General features: G+C 46.6%; 4 protein-coding genes across 4 annotated transcripts; 2 read left to right on the top strand and 2 right to left on the bottom strand.

Annotated features, from left to right (window-relative positions):
- Positions 1-964: 964 nt before the first annotated feature.
- On the top strand, positions 965-4,556 carry AKAW2_31463A (uncharacterized protein; the record flags this gene model as incomplete). Its single annotated transcript, XM_041688091.1, has 6 exons — positions 965-1,152; positions 1,211-1,332; positions 1,401-1,568; positions 1,627-1,651; positions 1,717-2,328; positions 2,393-4,556. The coding sequence occupies 6 exons, from the start codon at positions 965-967 to the stop codon at positions 4,554-4,556; spliced, it is 3,279 nt and encodes a 1,092-aa protein (XP_041541910.1).
- A 2,970-nt stretch (positions 4,557-7,526) lies between these two features.
- AKAW2_31462A (uncharacterized protein) lies at positions 7,527-8,690 on the top strand (the record flags this gene model as incomplete). The annotated part of the gene is made up of 1 exon (XM_041688089.1): positions 7,527-8,690. The coding sequence occupies one exon, from the start codon at positions 7,527-7,529 to the stop codon at positions 8,688-8,690; it is 1,164 nt and encodes a 387-aa protein (XP_041541909.1).
- A 1,442-nt stretch (positions 8,691-10,132) lies between these two features.
- On the bottom strand, positions 10,133-10,612 carry AKAW2_31461S (uncharacterized protein; the record flags this gene model as incomplete). Its single annotated transcript, XM_041688088.1, has 2 exons — positions 10,133-10,147; positions 10,223-10,612. 2 exons carry the CDS (start codon positions 10,610-10,612, stop codon positions 10,133-10,135), a joined length of 405 nt encoding a protein of 134 aa, XP_041541908.1.
- A 2,319-nt stretch (positions 10,613-12,931) lies between these two features.
- AKAW2_31460S (uncharacterized protein) lies at positions 12,932-14,624 on the bottom strand (the record flags this gene model as incomplete). The annotated part of the gene is made up of 2 exons (XM_041688087.1): positions 12,932-13,869; positions 13,946-14,624. The coding sequence occupies 2 exons, from the start codon at positions 14,622-14,624 to the stop codon at positions 12,932-12,934; spliced, it is 1,617 nt and encodes a 538-aa protein (XP_041541907.1).
- Between the last annotated feature and the right edge of the window lie 781 nt (positions 14,625-15,405).

Genomic DNA, 15,405 nt, shown 5'->3' with positions numbered 1-15,405 from the left:
TACGTATATATATAGTAATGACTATGGGACGGCGATGAACTTCTTTTTTTCCTATCGAAGTTCGTCTGCTGGTTGAGTCTCAAGCTCCAGCATACCTGTATAGAATTCTGGCTTCTACCGGGATATTGCTCTGTGAAGCGTCTGGTGACCTCTAGCCAAGATAAAACTCACTTCTTCGTCAATGTTCTTAAGATGCCTGGTTCCTCTTCTGACCACGGCATGCCTTTCCTGGACAATATGGCGGACCGCTTTTTGCCATCTTTGGATGGCCCTTGTGTGTTGCCGGTGATTGTTACACAACAATTGTAGGGAGCCCCACTTGGTGCTCCTTTGACTCCAGCCAGCAGCATATTCAAGAACAAGGAATGCCACATCAAGGGGCTACCACATGACCCACGACATGCCGCTGTTGGGTATTGGATTGGCCGATCCAAATGAGACTCCTTCGTTCGGTGGTAGACGGGGAACAAGACTGGCAGACGAACCCGCACTGGCGGACACTATATTGTGGCTGTGCCGACCACAACGAAGCAGGTTATGAGAATACAACTTCTGCTCCCGCACTATTGCACAGTAGACTACGTCATGTTGTGGCGCAGTAACCAGCTTGCCTAAGCTACATTCCTGATTACCTGGCAGCCTCAGCAGATAAAGGGATAGGGAGCTGTCCCTCAGTCTAGGATTTCCCTCGACCAAATCACCATACTCGCCATCCACAACTTCATGGACCTGGCCGCTGGAGTTGCCGGCTTTGTGAGTCTGGGACTCCAGGTGTCCCAAAGCATCATCACGTATTACAACGGATGGCGACATTGCAGAGAAGATGTGGACGACATCTGCAATTCTGTGGGCGAGATGCGTCGGATGCTAACGATTTCTGGAAGAGACAGTGAAGCGAAAACCTCTTAAGAGTTGCAATGGAACGGCAGACTTCGAGAAGTTGTTGAAGAGATGTGAGAACACTATGCGGAGATTGGACGCGAAGGTGAAGAAAGTCCAAGACAATACAGCGAGCAGTGGCTTTATTGCTCGCGCCAGGTCCGAGTGGGAGAGGGTTAAATACCCTTTAAAGGAAAGCACCATGCTGAAACTTCGAGATATCCTTCAAGAACAGAAATTGGATCTGATTCTCATTATCAACGTGTTGAATACGTAGGTCATCTCGGTACCCTTTGGCTTTCAGATATTCATTGATTATACGATATACTAGTGATGCATCTTCTGCTGAAACAGAGACTCTCGCTCAGCACATGTCTCAATTGTCGTGTAATATTTCTCAATTGGAGGCCGATGTGGGAGAGAACAAGAATATTTTGAAAGCGTCCGTACAAGGTTCGTGTGGCGTTCCATGATGAGAGAGTATACGAAGACAACAGCTGAAGCGTCCACGATCGTCACAGACCTGAAGCGGAAAGAAGTCCTCGGATGGATCTATAGTCAAGATCCATTTATGCTCTACCAATCTCGAGAGTCTAGGAGACATCCCGGCACCTGCCAATGGTTCCTTCAAGGTCGGGAATACCTGCAATGGAGATCTACAGGGCCACTACTGTGGGTGAAGGGTGAGGGTGCGCATCTAAGTGCCCAACTCACTTACTGCACTTGACTAATAATTTTATCTAATAGTTGGTTGCGGAAAGTCATTTCTATGGTAAAACCCGAATACCATCATAGGTGGTTAGTTATGCTTGGAATGCTAGCTAACTTCAAATTTAGCTCTGCAGTAATTAGGCACCTGCAATCCTACTGTACAGCACAGTCTGACAATATCCTTGTACATTTCTTCTTCTCATTTGCCGATTCCCACCGGCCTAATCCGCTTCTGTGCCTCTCGTCCATATTAAGGCAAATGTGTGTGAACGATCGAGTCCTCCAGAATGTCGAGGAACTGTACGAAAAGTTCAACGGATCTACAGCAAGCAGACCTCTGGAGTATCACGACATCGAACTCGCGCTGGATTCGGCCATTGCGTGCCTCCAGCAATGCAAAGAGGTATGTATTATCCTTGACGCTCTCGATGAATTGCCTAATGATCCCGACGAATACCAAAGGAGTCGTGTTCTGAGTTGGATCAAAGCAATTGCTACCCGCTACCGGCATGTGCATATCCTATTTACGAGTCGAAGTAACTCAAACTCTCGAGATATTGAAGATTTCGTAGGTACTATCCCGTCAATAGAGATCGTTACCATAGATGCGATGAGCAATCGTGACGACATGTTCTCGTACCTGGAAGCGCAGTTTAAGAAAAGCCACGTCCTGAACAAAGTGCCTGGCCATTCTCTCTCACAAACCCTCAACAGCATGATCAGTTTGTCTGGTGGAATGTAAGTACCCCGTTTCTTGTCGAAGTACCTGAAACGATAGACATCGCTCACAATGACCTCGCAGGTTTCTATGGGTCCACCTTCAGATGGTAGAGCTCACGAAACTACCTACGCCCAGACTGAAAGATATCGACCATATCCTGAAAACTATGCCACCGAGACTGGACGATACGTACGTCAGAATGCTACAAAATATTCATTACCTGCTTTCAAGTGAAGCAGCAAGGGCCCTCCTATGGCTTTCACTTTCCCTCAGACCGCTTCGCCTAGTCGAGGTCAACGAGAGCTGTATTATCATGCCGCAGAATAGGCCAGTTATAGCAGAAGAAGACAGACTGGAGGGGGAAGGGATCTTGCCGTGTCTATCCGGACTTGTCCGCCGGACCGGAATTGACAACAAGTACCTGGCTCTTTCCCATTTCTCAGTCAAAGAGTTTCTCACTTCTGAGGCTCTTAAGCATGACACCTGTTCATCATATGGGTTCCAAGATAATTCAGCACATGCTTTGATTGCGGAAAGCTGCATTACATATATTAATCATTGCTATTGCAGTGAAAATCGAACAGGCAGTAGAACGGATCTCGAACAGTTTCCCCTTCTTGAATATGCATGCCGCTATTGGTTCGAGCATATGATTTTGGCCGGAGGTGAAGAGCAAATGAGTCTGGCTTCTTTGGCATCCACCCTCCTTCAGTCGGGCGAGAAGTGGAAATATGTCACATTGATATATAACCACATGATTCCCGATGTACCCTTTAGTTGCGCTGCTCGACAATTGACTCTTCGCACACCTCTAGGGTGGGCAGCTGCTCTGGGTCTTGAGTCAGTGGTCCATCTTCTCGCATTACAACGGCCAGCTGATCTTCATATGATACAAGACATCAGATTCGATCCCAAGTGTTTCCAAGTACAAGAGCCGTGTGAGGAGTGCTACATGATCAGATTTTACCCCACTAGCGGTACAGCACTTATGAAAGCTGCGCAATTCGGACATACGTCGATAGTAAAGCGTCTCATAAATGATGGTGCTGATATAAATTCGAGAGGAGAATTTGGTAAAACCGCTTTGTCAATTGCATGCAGATGCGGGAATACCGATCTAGTCAAATATCTTCTGGACAGTGGTGCCAGTCCTTCTGGTGTTCTGACGGAAGCCATACGTGGATCGTCCACCCTGATTTGCCAATTATTATTGGACGCCGGGGCCGTGGCTGATGAGGAAATAAAAGGCGAAATCCCTTTGATAGTGGCAGCTGAATTGGACTATGATCATATTTGCCAAGTTCTTCTGGATTATGGCGCAGACGTCAACCGACTGATAGAGGTCGACGATTGGGAAACGTGGGATCCCGCTATTGCAACTGATGCATTGACTGGAGCTACTATGTTTGGCAATATTGAAACAGTCGAGCTACTTCTCTCTAATGGGGCCCATATCAGAGGTAGCGCTCTGGCATACTCTTTGACTGGAGTGGAGGATGGGCCGTCTGATAAACACCGTGAAATCTGTAACATTCTGATTGAGCACGGGGCTGACATGAATCCAGATCTTGGGGCTTTCTTTAATACACCGCTCGCCATGGCGCTCTATAATGGCTGGCTGGATATTGCTAGATGCATGATCAGTAAGGGTGCCCGAATTGAGCCGAGTGATCCTACTTGCCTTTTAGCAGGTAATATTTTGGTCGCAGCAGTTTCCAGCGTGGACATGACTCGTGAAATTCTAGGTATTGGTGTTGCAGCTGATTCTCCAATCGCAGCTGTTCACCAATGGGCTTGGGGGATGGATGGCGATGCCTGCAATTTTACTACAGCCCTCCAAGCTGCAGCATACCATGGACATGTTGGGACCGTGGAACTTTTACTTGCAAATGGTGCCAATCCAAACGTCCTTGGTCCCCCATACGGAAGCACCTTGTTTTCTCTTTTCGCAGGAACCTGTTATGCCATAGAAAACATTGGGCCCGAGTCACACGAAAAGGAAGCGAAGAAAGCCTATAATCTATCCGTGAGAGACAAGACGATCCAGATCTACAAAGTTCTGCAGGAGCGAGGTGTCCAAAATATCATCCCATGGGGCTCTCTGAATTACGACGCGTATCGTACATGCGTGCGCGGGATCAAATATTCATCAATCAGGACTGCTAATGCTATGACTCGCTCCATCGACGAGGAAAAATTTGCCATTCTCTCCGGAGGAACCTTTTGCAGAGTTGTGCGCAGTTAGAGAAATGAAATTCGCTTGACGGAATAACCATCAGCATTGGAAACCGATCAAGAAAACCTCCAATGTTCTATAAATTAAGGGTACCCAAGTCTTCCGATAACAATCTCTTCACGTCCTGACATACATTTGCAACGCTCTTAGTTTCTTGGTGTCAGATAAGATAGCAGAGAGGTGTTAAATTTGGCTATGGGTCTTCTTACCGCAGTAATCAAATATAGTCTGCCTTCACCCTACCATCTTGTCCTCCTCTAGCACTAAACTCTACATGTATAGCTAGCATCTGACATAGCGCGCTCGATCATTTTAGAAAAAAAAGGAGACTAAACGTCTTGGCTGTGGTACAAAACAGTCTCAAAAGGGGGCAAGTAGATGGTCGGCTTGGTACTTGGTTGGTAGTCACAGCCAGTTCAAACGCCGACGACACGGAGCCGCCAAATGTGCGCCAAGTTGCATTGGTGTTCTGATAAAGCTTGAAGGTGTAGACCATCCAAAGAATAGGGCATGCAGACAATCGGCAGCGCCCCTTTCAAGTATTCCCCATGACAACAATGAAGAATGTTCTGGCGTTGCGAGCACCATACTACAGTCGTCAAATCCCAGTCGCGTCACAGTCCGAGCTCAGAATTTAATTTTAAGGCCAAATTTAATTTTAAGGTCAATACCAGCTTAATCGCCACACAAAACGTCGAGACAATTGCCAGGATATTCCTCGACTTGGTAGATCTGTCCGAAATCATGTTTATGGATGATCCTGCTTACATAGAATGTTGCTGTCGTCCAGCTGTCGCTACTGGAAATGAGCGCCCAGATATCCACTCGAGCAAGCAAGGAGGTATGCAATCAGATTCCTGAGTACCTATCATCGCACTACCCTTCATGAGATCAACCTCTGTGATTTATATATGAGCGTCTGCTTTTGACAGAGATAGGGTATGACTTCGCTGGTTCCGGTGTCGGCTGGGATGGGCTTGTTTAAGTTCACTATTCCCAGCTCTATAAGTCTACCAATCTAATCAGACATTATAAGACGGACCTGCAGGGAGAACAATTTTTAATTTAGACATACTTCCCGTAAGCCCAATTGCGTTATTCCCAAAATAGTTACATCAGGCGCCACAAGAACTCTTCAAAAGCATCAGATAAACCGTACTTTGGACCATTGAAACTATCCAGGTGCTCGCAAAAATCCTGAGCGAGCGTTGCTTAACATCACTGCGGATGTAGTAGGGCACCACAGCAACACGAACCCCAATGTAGGAACATTTTCATAGAACAAGCTCAGTAGGAAATCGGGCATACAGAATGCTGCTCACAGGGAACCCAACGCTGGATATCGCCTCGAAGATGGGATTTGTGCACGGATGACTGTCACCACATACTATTATCTACAGCAAGGAGGTATAGTGACTCACACCTTAGCAGTGGAGCGTATTGATCGAGTTGGGAAGATCCAACTTCTCCTCAGTGCAGAGCTCTCGTAGGGCGTTGGTGAGAAAGTTCTTCAGTACCAGTTCGAAGACGCATGAGAATATTAAGGAAAATAGTTTGTACACAATATCGCAGGACAAGTTGGATAAGAAGAACGCTATAAGTTCATAAGCACGAACCCATCCCGTGTTTCGAGACAAAGAGTTACTCTGAAGACAGGGGCTCAGGTATGTGCTAGCCCTATTGTCTCCCCGTTGCCTACGGGCCGAGCCAGTGGTTAGGCATGAGAATATCACAATGTATACAGGCTGGTCTCCTCGATGGCGTCTGTCTTCAGTCAATTGTGGGAGCAAAGAATTGCATCCAGTGAAACCAGTTTTGTCACGTCCAATTCCCATCGCCGAGATATGGCTTTGGTTGTCAGTCATAGTGGCAGCACTTGATCATTCCTATCTGGGGACCAGCTAAATAATGAGGACTGGCCAGTAGAGGCCCATAACTTTCTCCCCAGCGTTTAGAGGCCTGTGAAGTGGCTAGGTCAGGAATTTGCACATGACGCATGCCTTGCGGTATGTAAGGGATGGAGTCTGTCGGACTCCACCTGTATCCTCTTATCAATGTATTTTTCCACTTCCGTACAATGACATAGCTTAAGAAACATTGCTGGCGCTCTGCTTTCCTCCAAGGAACTATCACAATAACCACTAGTAAGCGGCCTCGTGCCGTACTGCGAGAATGAAAGAATCTACCCGACGATTAGCTGATCCACTGCTATCACTGAAATGGGTAGGGATTGGGACTGATCTAACCCCTCAAAACAGTAATGGAGATACAGCTTCATAGTATCAGAGAGCTGACATACCTTTCGGCTATCCAGTTGTTACCGCAAGCGTTGTGATACCACATTGAAATTCCTGGGCCACGCAACCGCAGACATCTAGACTGCCCTAGGAATACGCCGTGCATGACGATTGTAGGCAAGGAGGGGCCAGTTATGTGCCTGTCTCGAGAGCTCAAGCCTTGCGAGGAACTTACAGCTTCTATCCGCCGGCGATCCCTTGGGCATGACAGCAGGCGAGAACGTTGAATCCCATTTGCATTTGGCTCAGGCGAATTTCACAAAATACCTTGGACCTTTCAGTTGTGCAGAAAACCCACAACGGCACAAGCTGGGTTGAATTTCCGGGTAGAAGATATTGACATGACTATAGAATACAGAATACGGGACGTTACTATCGACGGCATATGCAGGGTGATGTGTCTGTCACACCTGCCGTCCCTACTATGCTGTTACCCCGCATATGCCCGCTGGTCTAAACCCTGGATCGCGTTGGCTACCATGGGATGTCATCATTCGAGAGCGGGGCCTGACACGTGGCAGGTAACTAGATGGCCTTTAACCTCCTCGCAGGTTCAAGCCTTGCATTCCCTTCTTAAAAGAACTGCCTTGGACGCTGGGTGTCTGACCATATGAGCACCGCTGTTTCCTTACCCCGCCTTGATACTTACGTACAACTCCTGCATTGCTAAACCCATTCGACAATGACTCCTGTCAAGATAGCGAGTATCTCTCGCGTGGATCTCAAGGGCTTCGAAGAAACTACACCATCGATCACAGATGTCAAGCACCTGTCATCCTATAACTGGATAGATTCTGAGACTCCTACTATTGCCATCCCGGGCTGCCCACCATTATGGTCACCACCGAAAGGTACCCGAAAGGTACCAAAAGATTCTGGGTGTATTTATATAGCTCAAAATGCAGCTCGACACCCAGAAAGCCCTCTGGAACCTCTGTTCCGTGCTCTATACACAACTCACCCTTCGTTCGATATTGGTGCCGTTGATCTCGTAACAGATCGAAATAACATCCGCAAGCTCCTATCCTTTATCAATCCTAGTCTATCAAAGAATGGGCTTGAGCCTTTCACCATCGAAGTGGAAGTCACGGGCAAGACGGCGGTCTTCTGTCGTGCAGAGACCGAGACAGTTAGATTCCTCGGACCCAGAGACTTTGTGGGCTTTGGTCATGAGTTTGAAAAGGCATACACCCGAGACCAAGTTAACGGAAGTACTGGCCACCATAGGATCATCAGTTACTTTTTTGGTGGGCTCAGACTCATCGTTCGCTATGAAACGGATGGATACATTGATCCGTTATCGGGTTCCCCTGTTGTCGGCATGGATCAGGTTGATCTATCCAGTATGATCCAGTCGCTATCTCTTCGTCCCTCTAAATGCGTCCCCTGTGGCACTTCGGGGCAGTCTAAGTTGCTGCTGAGGCATGAGGGTCGAACTGTGGCAGCTGACTCGATACTTGAGATCAAAACGCGTGTGGCTCATAAACCGATCAGCGTACAGGAGGTCCTTCCCCAGCTCTGGGTATCGCAGACCCCGAATATAGTACGCGCATACCATAAAAACGGGGTGTTTGCACCACCAAAAGTGGAGAACGTCGTAGCTGAGATTAAGAAATGGGAAGAATCTCATCGAGAAGACCTGAGGAGACTAGGTTCACTGTTCAAAAAGTTGATTGACATAGTGAAGAGAAGCGGGGGTAAGGCTTCTGCGCGATATGATCGCCAGAAGGATAGGTTAGAGGTCTGGACAGCTGCTACGGTGAAAATGCTACCGGATGACCTTTACTCGAAACTGGACTATGGTGACGCAGAAGATGCACCCCATGAAAGAGCGCCAGCCGGATAGGGCCCCTCGGAAACCATGCTGAAGATCGGTCATACTCTATAATATGGACATTCAATGATCCCTTACCTAGCGTCATTCGTCAGGTTCGAACGCAATTGTCAGCCACAGGGATCAGAGTTTACTCACGGTGATATCCTCTCTTCGATGTTGTCGCACTACAAGGGCTTGAGTCAGGCTACCGATTCTGCTTTCGGTCTCTGCCGGTTGACTTGGCTCAGTATCACACTCTCTGCGAGACATACGATTTCCTCGGGGTTGATGTGTTGGGGGGTCAGACCATCGACCACATTTTTGTTGATCTTCGAGCCTGCAAAACAGACTACGAGCTCGAATATAAGCGTTACCGCGTTAACAAGGGTGATAAGACCTTAGCGCGAGACGCAGCGTTTTGACTTCTGTTTCTGATACTTAGAGTCGAGTTTAGGGATGAGGCAAATGACAGTGCGAAAGCCCATAATGCGGTGCTATTTATTATGTCCCATCCAGGTACGTTTAAATATCGCACCAGAACAATACTGCGTGCGGCTTATGAGTAACCATTCGTAGTATCTCATTCTAGTAGTGGTCATTATGATGAGGATACGGTCGATTCGGCCTTTATCGAGCTCCTCAACGCTCTAACCTCTATAATCCCTGGGACCCGCAACTGGTGGCGCACGTACAAGAGGCGATTCAAGTTGAGTTGGGGTTCAGTGGAGGGTTTTACTGACAGAACAGATGGGCTGTTCGAGCACCGACACTCAGCTTGTCAAGGTCATAATGGAGTGCAATAGACTTCTAAAGGTTCAGAAAAATTGCGTCATTATGCAAGAAGTGTCTGAATCAGTTGCGAGGATCAAAGGAAATCCTAGTTGTCCGATGTCTGGCCCTATACACTAGTAAGTGCCGGGCTTAGTCTTGAAAATTAAAACCCATAGACTATTCTGCTAACAGAAATAGTCGTCCTTTAGTAAGCCAGTACGAGACTAAGATGTTTATAAGGTTTCTCGAGTATGGATTAAATATATAGAGCGCGGGCGCAAGGAAGCAGGCAGTTTTGCAACTCTACATTCTTACGGTTCCTACGACATGAATGATCCCGTGAATATGGCACATTTTGCGCTGATAATCGTGTGCCATGTCTCTGTTTTACTGAAGATCAATCCATCATCAGCTCTGGATCAGTGGGTGCTGGGGTTATTGGAGTAAGAAAGTGGGATGGGCCAGGATAATCCCGAGTGCTATGCTGTTTTGATTAGCAGCGCGAAATCTTAGGATAGAAAATCATTCCAAAAGTGCTACTTTTCGACCCCAACTCCTTTCGTGAATTATCTTGCCTGATTTTCTCGGTTAATCTGAGCTGCTTATTGCCTTATATGATGGCAAACATTCGCCATAGCCTAATCAATATGAATTTGTAATGCAGCCATCAGCGCTCGCCAGCGGTTGCACCGACTCCAAGCTCACTGAATGTGGTACTGTACATAGTGTTAGCCGATTCCAAGGAAGGTGCGCTCATCGTGCAATCTACCTACCAAGAGTCGAAGACATACCCTGACGTTGGGGTACATCTGATGCGATTTCACCTGGGAGCCCACAACCACAGTGTATTTCCAGATCTGTCTCACCCGCAATTGGGTTGTTTTCCGCCACAAATACTCTCTCGAGACTCTCCCGAGTTCGACATCAAACGCATTGCGGAATGCCGGTGTTGCTGAAGCCTCATCTTCCGTAGGATTCTGGGATTGCTGGACAGCAGTTGGCTGTTTATCCGAGATCGGGATGTTTGCTATAAGGATAGGGGGTTTGGGTGGAAGAGGGCGTGAAAGGCTATGTGGAGCTGGAGGAGCCTTGTACAATTTCCAACGGGAAGCAGACACAGTAGTTTGAAGTTTTGGAGGAGGAGGATGGTAGAAGCTGATACTATCAAAGCTGATATGCATGATTTTGAGGATCTTCAAAAGCTGTATCGATTGGTGAGGGGAGAAGAAAGAAAGAACAGGGGATTTTATGCTGAAATTGCAGTGTATAACTGATTGTCTGAAGCCCAGAGACGAGGGAAGTATCTATATTACAATTGACCTAGCGGATGGACACATTGTTACTTCGCGGATCATGTCTGATATCCATGTAAGCATTTTATTAGCCAGCCAGCACTGTTGAATTTCATCATCGCCATACAGGGCCCCTACCATAATCATTTCAGGACCGAGAGCCTGTATGGTGCATCGGCGCAGATGTGTATTGTAATGCACAGGGACTTCGGAATTGTGGATACTGATGAGCAGGGCATAATCCCAATGGGGAACAAGCATCTAATCTGCTCTATGACCCCAGCTAAAGACGCTCACCGACCCCGCCCCAAAAAGGCATGTTGCGGACGATTTCTAAGTTCTTCTGAAGACCATAGAGTAGCATTTAAGTATTATAATCTTCTCGTATTCAGCCAACACGAAATCATCGACTTGGTCCTCTTTATATAATAGAAGTAGGTCTCTTCCAATAGATCAGAGACAATTATTAGTCACACAATATCAACATGATTTACATCACCCACTCCAGCCAACTAACTGAATTCTCTGGCGAGGAGGTTTCTGGATGGCTGGAAGGCTGAATAGAACTGCAATACCAACCAGATTGTCACAGTAGAGCGAGGTAGTTAGATGATATCCATTCTACAGCCAGTCAGAAATTAGTTTCGAGTCTAATGATATAGCAGGTGACTTGTCCTGAGGTTGATAATAAAATATACTATATAATATATTTCTGCTATTGGTGCTTGGTATTCATGAATAGATCAGGAAATTGCATGTCGACATACTATTCGTAGTCTCGTAGTCTCATCAACAACAAGAACCAGACCCTGAGAGTACCCCACTGGGAGAAGAACGTGCCGTGGACAAGAGATTAATTAGCTATATTTACTAAAAGAAACCCTTTCGGGGGCTATTAACTTAGGAAGACAAGTGGTCTGGTATTCTCCTGTAAACGCTTAGCGATTCTAGCGGTCGAGTTGAGAATGGGGGCCAAAGGGGGCTGTAAACTCATTTCCGCGGTGCCAGGCCCGGAGTAATAGCATCAAAACGGGGCAAATAGCCGCAACCAAGCTGAGCTTTAAAGGGTAATATCAGATGTATAAGGGAGAAGTTGTTAAGCAATGTACTTGCGGTTTTATATAGTTGCTAGAGAGCCGTGAAGACGGACCCGGGTAGTAGTTCCCATTCAGGCATGGCGTGGTCTAGTAAGTCTAAGAGAAATGATACTAATCCACAACAGGAAGCCAGCGGATGGGTACTAAACTCGAAGGATACGGTTGCTGAAAACGGCAGCGCCCTGATGAATATGAATTGTCCGACTAAGTGTGTAGGACAATATCATGGCATTCCCGGCGCCTAATGTCAAGTTACCGCACCTTCTGTATTTGGCTAGGTGTACCTATTAGAACGCTGCAACATTCTTCGTATGGTGCCATGTCATAATCACACTTATTCTTGCTTTCACCAGAACTTCCTGTGTAGCATGCTACACGAGAACATCCTCTCACTTTTACTAACAGGTTCCCAGAAGCTCAATCTAACTTCTAGCTTTCCCTTCATTGCATTATATGTTGAGGCATCTGCCAAAGTAGGCTTAGTCACGTGCCTAGCGCCCAGACCGCCCAGACCGACCACGTACAACACCCCCTTTCTTGCTCTGCGAGAGCACCTAGATAGCGACAATTCAACACACTCTTTTGCGGTAATTCGCATTCGTTTTTGATTGTTTCGTTGCTTTGCCTTACTGGTAATCTCGCGCCTCAACATTATATCATATTTTAACTCAGTGATTTAGTGTGTTAGCGTGGGTAGCTGAGAGCTAGAGCCTTGGAACGTTTTTTTTAGAGATTTCTGAAACTATATCAGCTCCATATATCGAGCTCGAGTATTATGCCTGCATGCTGCGTCACAACCAGTAAGTGCTGCTTTTCGTACCATGCCTCATTTCCACGGTATTTCCATACACCCTCTATTCCAATTTTATAAAGTCTCCTTTACTGACAGATTCTGTCAGACAAAAGTAGCATCTATATGAGACTTGTATCCTTTCACGGCGAAGACCGCTGCTTCAGCTTTTTGGAGGCAATACTACAATATGTTAGAATATCTCATGAATTACGCCACAAGAAGTATACTTATGGTCTTCGAGAATGATGATAAGATCTGATGTAGTCCGAGCAAGGGTACGTACCAGATTCTTCAATGATGATCATTATTTTCAGCCTTTCATCCCGTCCGTAGCTGCCGGAACCAACGGCTTTGCAATGCTGTTGACTTTCGTTGCGGGAAAAAGGGCTCCATTTCCTTCCAAGATAACCCATAGTTTTTCAGTATGACAATGAGCTGATCTTCCACCTTTGTGAATCTTCCTCCTGTTCTTGGGTAACCCAGGTCAAGGCTAGAGGGACTAGCCATATCCGCACTTACGTGAGATTCGTCAAATTCAGGATGATGACGATCTTGTCTCCTGCATCCTGAGCACAGTGAAGAAGGGCGATATGTAAGGGTATCATTGCAATTTCCCGGCAGTATCTCGAGATAGCCACACACCGGTACCCTTCCCCGAGAGCAGGTATCTGGGCTTAGAAGGTCGGACCAACTACCCGAGCTATGCCGAGAGATAGATTGTGATGTGCAATCACATGAAGAGCAAGTGCGGGTAGTAGGCGTGGCAGTAAAGACTGGCGAGATACGTTGTGGATAGCGCCCTGTAGACTCTGTTGAATGAGACGCTGCAGGGTTCGACATCCCCCTTGAAGAGCTGGTCAGATGTCTGATGTGCCTGCGTTTGCGGGGACGCATCCCACAAACACGCTTGCGTGGATTGGTTAACGGTGCGAGGTCCTCTCCCGATTCGCTGGACTCTGTCCGAAAATCTGTGTCGCCAGGGTCATCATTGTCTGAGCCAGATTCTGCTAAATTTGCTTGCATCAGAGAACGGCGGCGTCGAGAGGGCACTACCACTTCAACAGTTGTTCTTCTGGGTCGGCCCGAGATTTCAGTGCTTTTTGCTTGGTTCTCCAGGAAGTGCATGTCGGCCCTTGGTCGTTCAGATGCCAAACACGTATCAGAGTGCTCTGACGTCGGTGACATATGTTTTGTACCTTGACCATTTAAACAACAAGGGGAGTTTGTCAGATCCATGCTGCAAGATCGGTTGCAACCTGGGATCTCGGGTCAATAAACATCTTCAGTTTTCTTGGACCAGAGCGAAAATAGGTTTAATGTGGATTATCTTACAGTCTTCCAGATTGGACGATCCAAGTTTACTCGGACTCCCGGGTTGTTGATCACCGGAGGCTAAGATTAGTGGTGCGGATTTTGCCTCCACTGCCTTGCTCGTGGACCTGAAATTGGAATATCCCGAATGGGATGCTTGTGGTTCAACGGTTGAAGAACTGGGTGCACATTTGCTATTACCACTTTTATTGCGTGTAGAAATGTGTTCGCCTTGTTCTTCTCGTACAGTATTTATCTGTTGTGCATCCGTATCCAGGTGCGCGACCTCTGCCCTTTCTGATGTGGAAGCCAGGAGTGCCTTTACACCTGGAGATATATCTTCAGGTTTGCCTCGTAATGAGACAGAACCCTCATTGGCTGGAGATGTAGGTGGGGGCTTTCTGGGAAGGGGATGGTTACCATGCATTGTAGTCGGTAACTGGGGGGCTTTCGAGTCTTTCTTGTTATTTTCTGTCTCAGAGTGGACATGAGAAGGCATAGAAGTTTCATCTGTGCGCGAGGTGAAGATTTTAGGCTGGTAGAAGCGAATGTGATTCATCCCGGCTGGGTAGAATAAATCCACGGTTGTTGACTGCAGCAGGATGATGTGAGGGCTAGTAGCATATAGACGCGACAGGATGATTCTGGTAGAGGCACTCAGCCAGGTTTGATGCTCAATACAATTTATATCAGGGAGCATACCCTCCTTTATACGACTGGGATGATGTTATCCACGGCAAAGGGACAAGCTTCCTGCGTCATCCTATACTTCATTGCTCTTATGCTGTGGCAAATTGTATCATCGCCCATTCCAATATAACATTCTTCGTATGCTGTATCTCAAGTTTAACTCGGGCTCAAGAGTGACGCAAGTGTTTAGCGCCTCCAAGAATTTTCTATGCGCGTATGGGGCCGTCGTGAAAATTTCCCAATATGTATAATTAGTATCAGTCTCCAAAGTCTAGAAGCAGGTGGTTTCATATCCACGGAAAGGGTAGTTGACCTGCAAGAAAATTTGGCGTAATCAAGTACAACGCGGCTGTAATTCTTTCTGAATATTCTGGAAAATATTCCACCCTGCAAAAGAATTTGTCATTTTGACCAAGCTGTAAATGAGGTTTTACTGAATAGTAGCAATTTCCATGAAGTGAATCTAGTATGTAACTACTGTACCAGACTGTGTCTAGTACAGAAAAGTCATCGACTTTTCTATCGAAAACGAACCATATGTCAGAAGTCTAGTATATTCAAAATCCGCAGATCCTCCTTACCAGCCGATACTTTAAATGTATGTAGCTGGTTATTGATGTTGTCCCCTGCTACAGTAATAACAAAGAGAATATTCAATCCACTGGAAAACTCTATTGTCCGACCATAGTTTAACTGATTGTTCTAGCCAGAATCGGGACCTTTAAAAAGTTTCCAGATCTTGATTCTGTCTGTCAGGCGAACGTTCCAATGACATCACAGATGTTTAAATG

The sequence above is a fragment of the Aspergillus luchuensis genome, chromosome 3 (genome assembly GCF_016861625.1).
Source record: "Aspergillus luchuensis IFO 4308 DNA, chromosome 3, nearly complete sequence".
Classification (NCBI taxonomy): Eukaryota; Fungi; Ascomycota; class Eurotiomycetes; order Eurotiales; family Aspergillaceae; genus Aspergillus; species Aspergillus luchuensis.
This window is presented reverse-complemented; position numbering and strand designations above follow the sequence as displayed.